Consider the following 526-nt stretch of genomic DNA (forward strand, 5'->3'; position numbering starts at 1 on the left):
CCTGTGGTTCTGTGAACAGCACTTCCCGTTTCATCTTTAGATGCTGTACTGAGGCAGAGTGGCCAGTTGAAGGTCCCGTGGGCCAGGGTGACAGGACCCCAGGGTGACAGGACAGGACCCCGGTAACGGGCAGGGTGACAGGACCCGTCGTGGGCAGGGTGATGGGATCCTGGGGTGACAGGACAGGACCCTGGTCATGAGCAGGGTGACAGGATCCTGGTCACGGGCAGGGTGACAGGAGCCCACAGAGACAGGACTCCAGTTGCAGGCAAGGCAACAGGATCCGAGGGTGACAGGACAGGGCCCTGGTCATGAGCAGGGGGACAGGACCCCAGTCACAGGTAGGGTGACAGGATCCTAGGGTGACAGGACAGGGCCCTGGTCACGGGCAGGGTGACAAGATCCTGGTTACGGGCAGGGTGACAGGATCCGAGGGTGACAGGACAGGACCCTGGTCACAGGCAGGGTGATGGGATCCTGGGGTGACAGGACAGGACCCTGGTCATGAGCAGGGTGACAGGATCCT

At 62.2% G+C, this 526-nt stretch overlaps 1 protein-coding gene across 1 annotated transcript in view; it reads left to right on the top strand.

Moving 5' to 3' along the window:
- Positions 1-311: 311 nt before the first annotated feature.
- The window catches only part of MTFMT (mitochondrial methionyl-tRNA formyltransferase), a 6,822-nt gene continuing 6,607 nt past the window's right edge, over positions 312-526 (top strand). Inside the window, exon 1 of the mRNA XM_026073339.1 lies at positions 312-341. Coding sequence (XP_025929124.1) covers positions 312-341 — 30 coding nt within the window. The remainder of the gene's footprint in view (positions 342-526) is intronic.

The sequence above is a fragment of the Apteryx rowi genome, unplaced genomic scaffold, assembly GCF_003343035.1.
Source record: "Apteryx rowi isolate R43461 unplaced genomic scaffold, aptRow1 scaffold_11, whole genome shotgun sequence".
Classification (NCBI taxonomy): domain Eukaryota; kingdom Metazoa; phylum Chordata; class Aves; order Apterygiformes; family Apterygidae; genus Apteryx; species Apteryx rowi.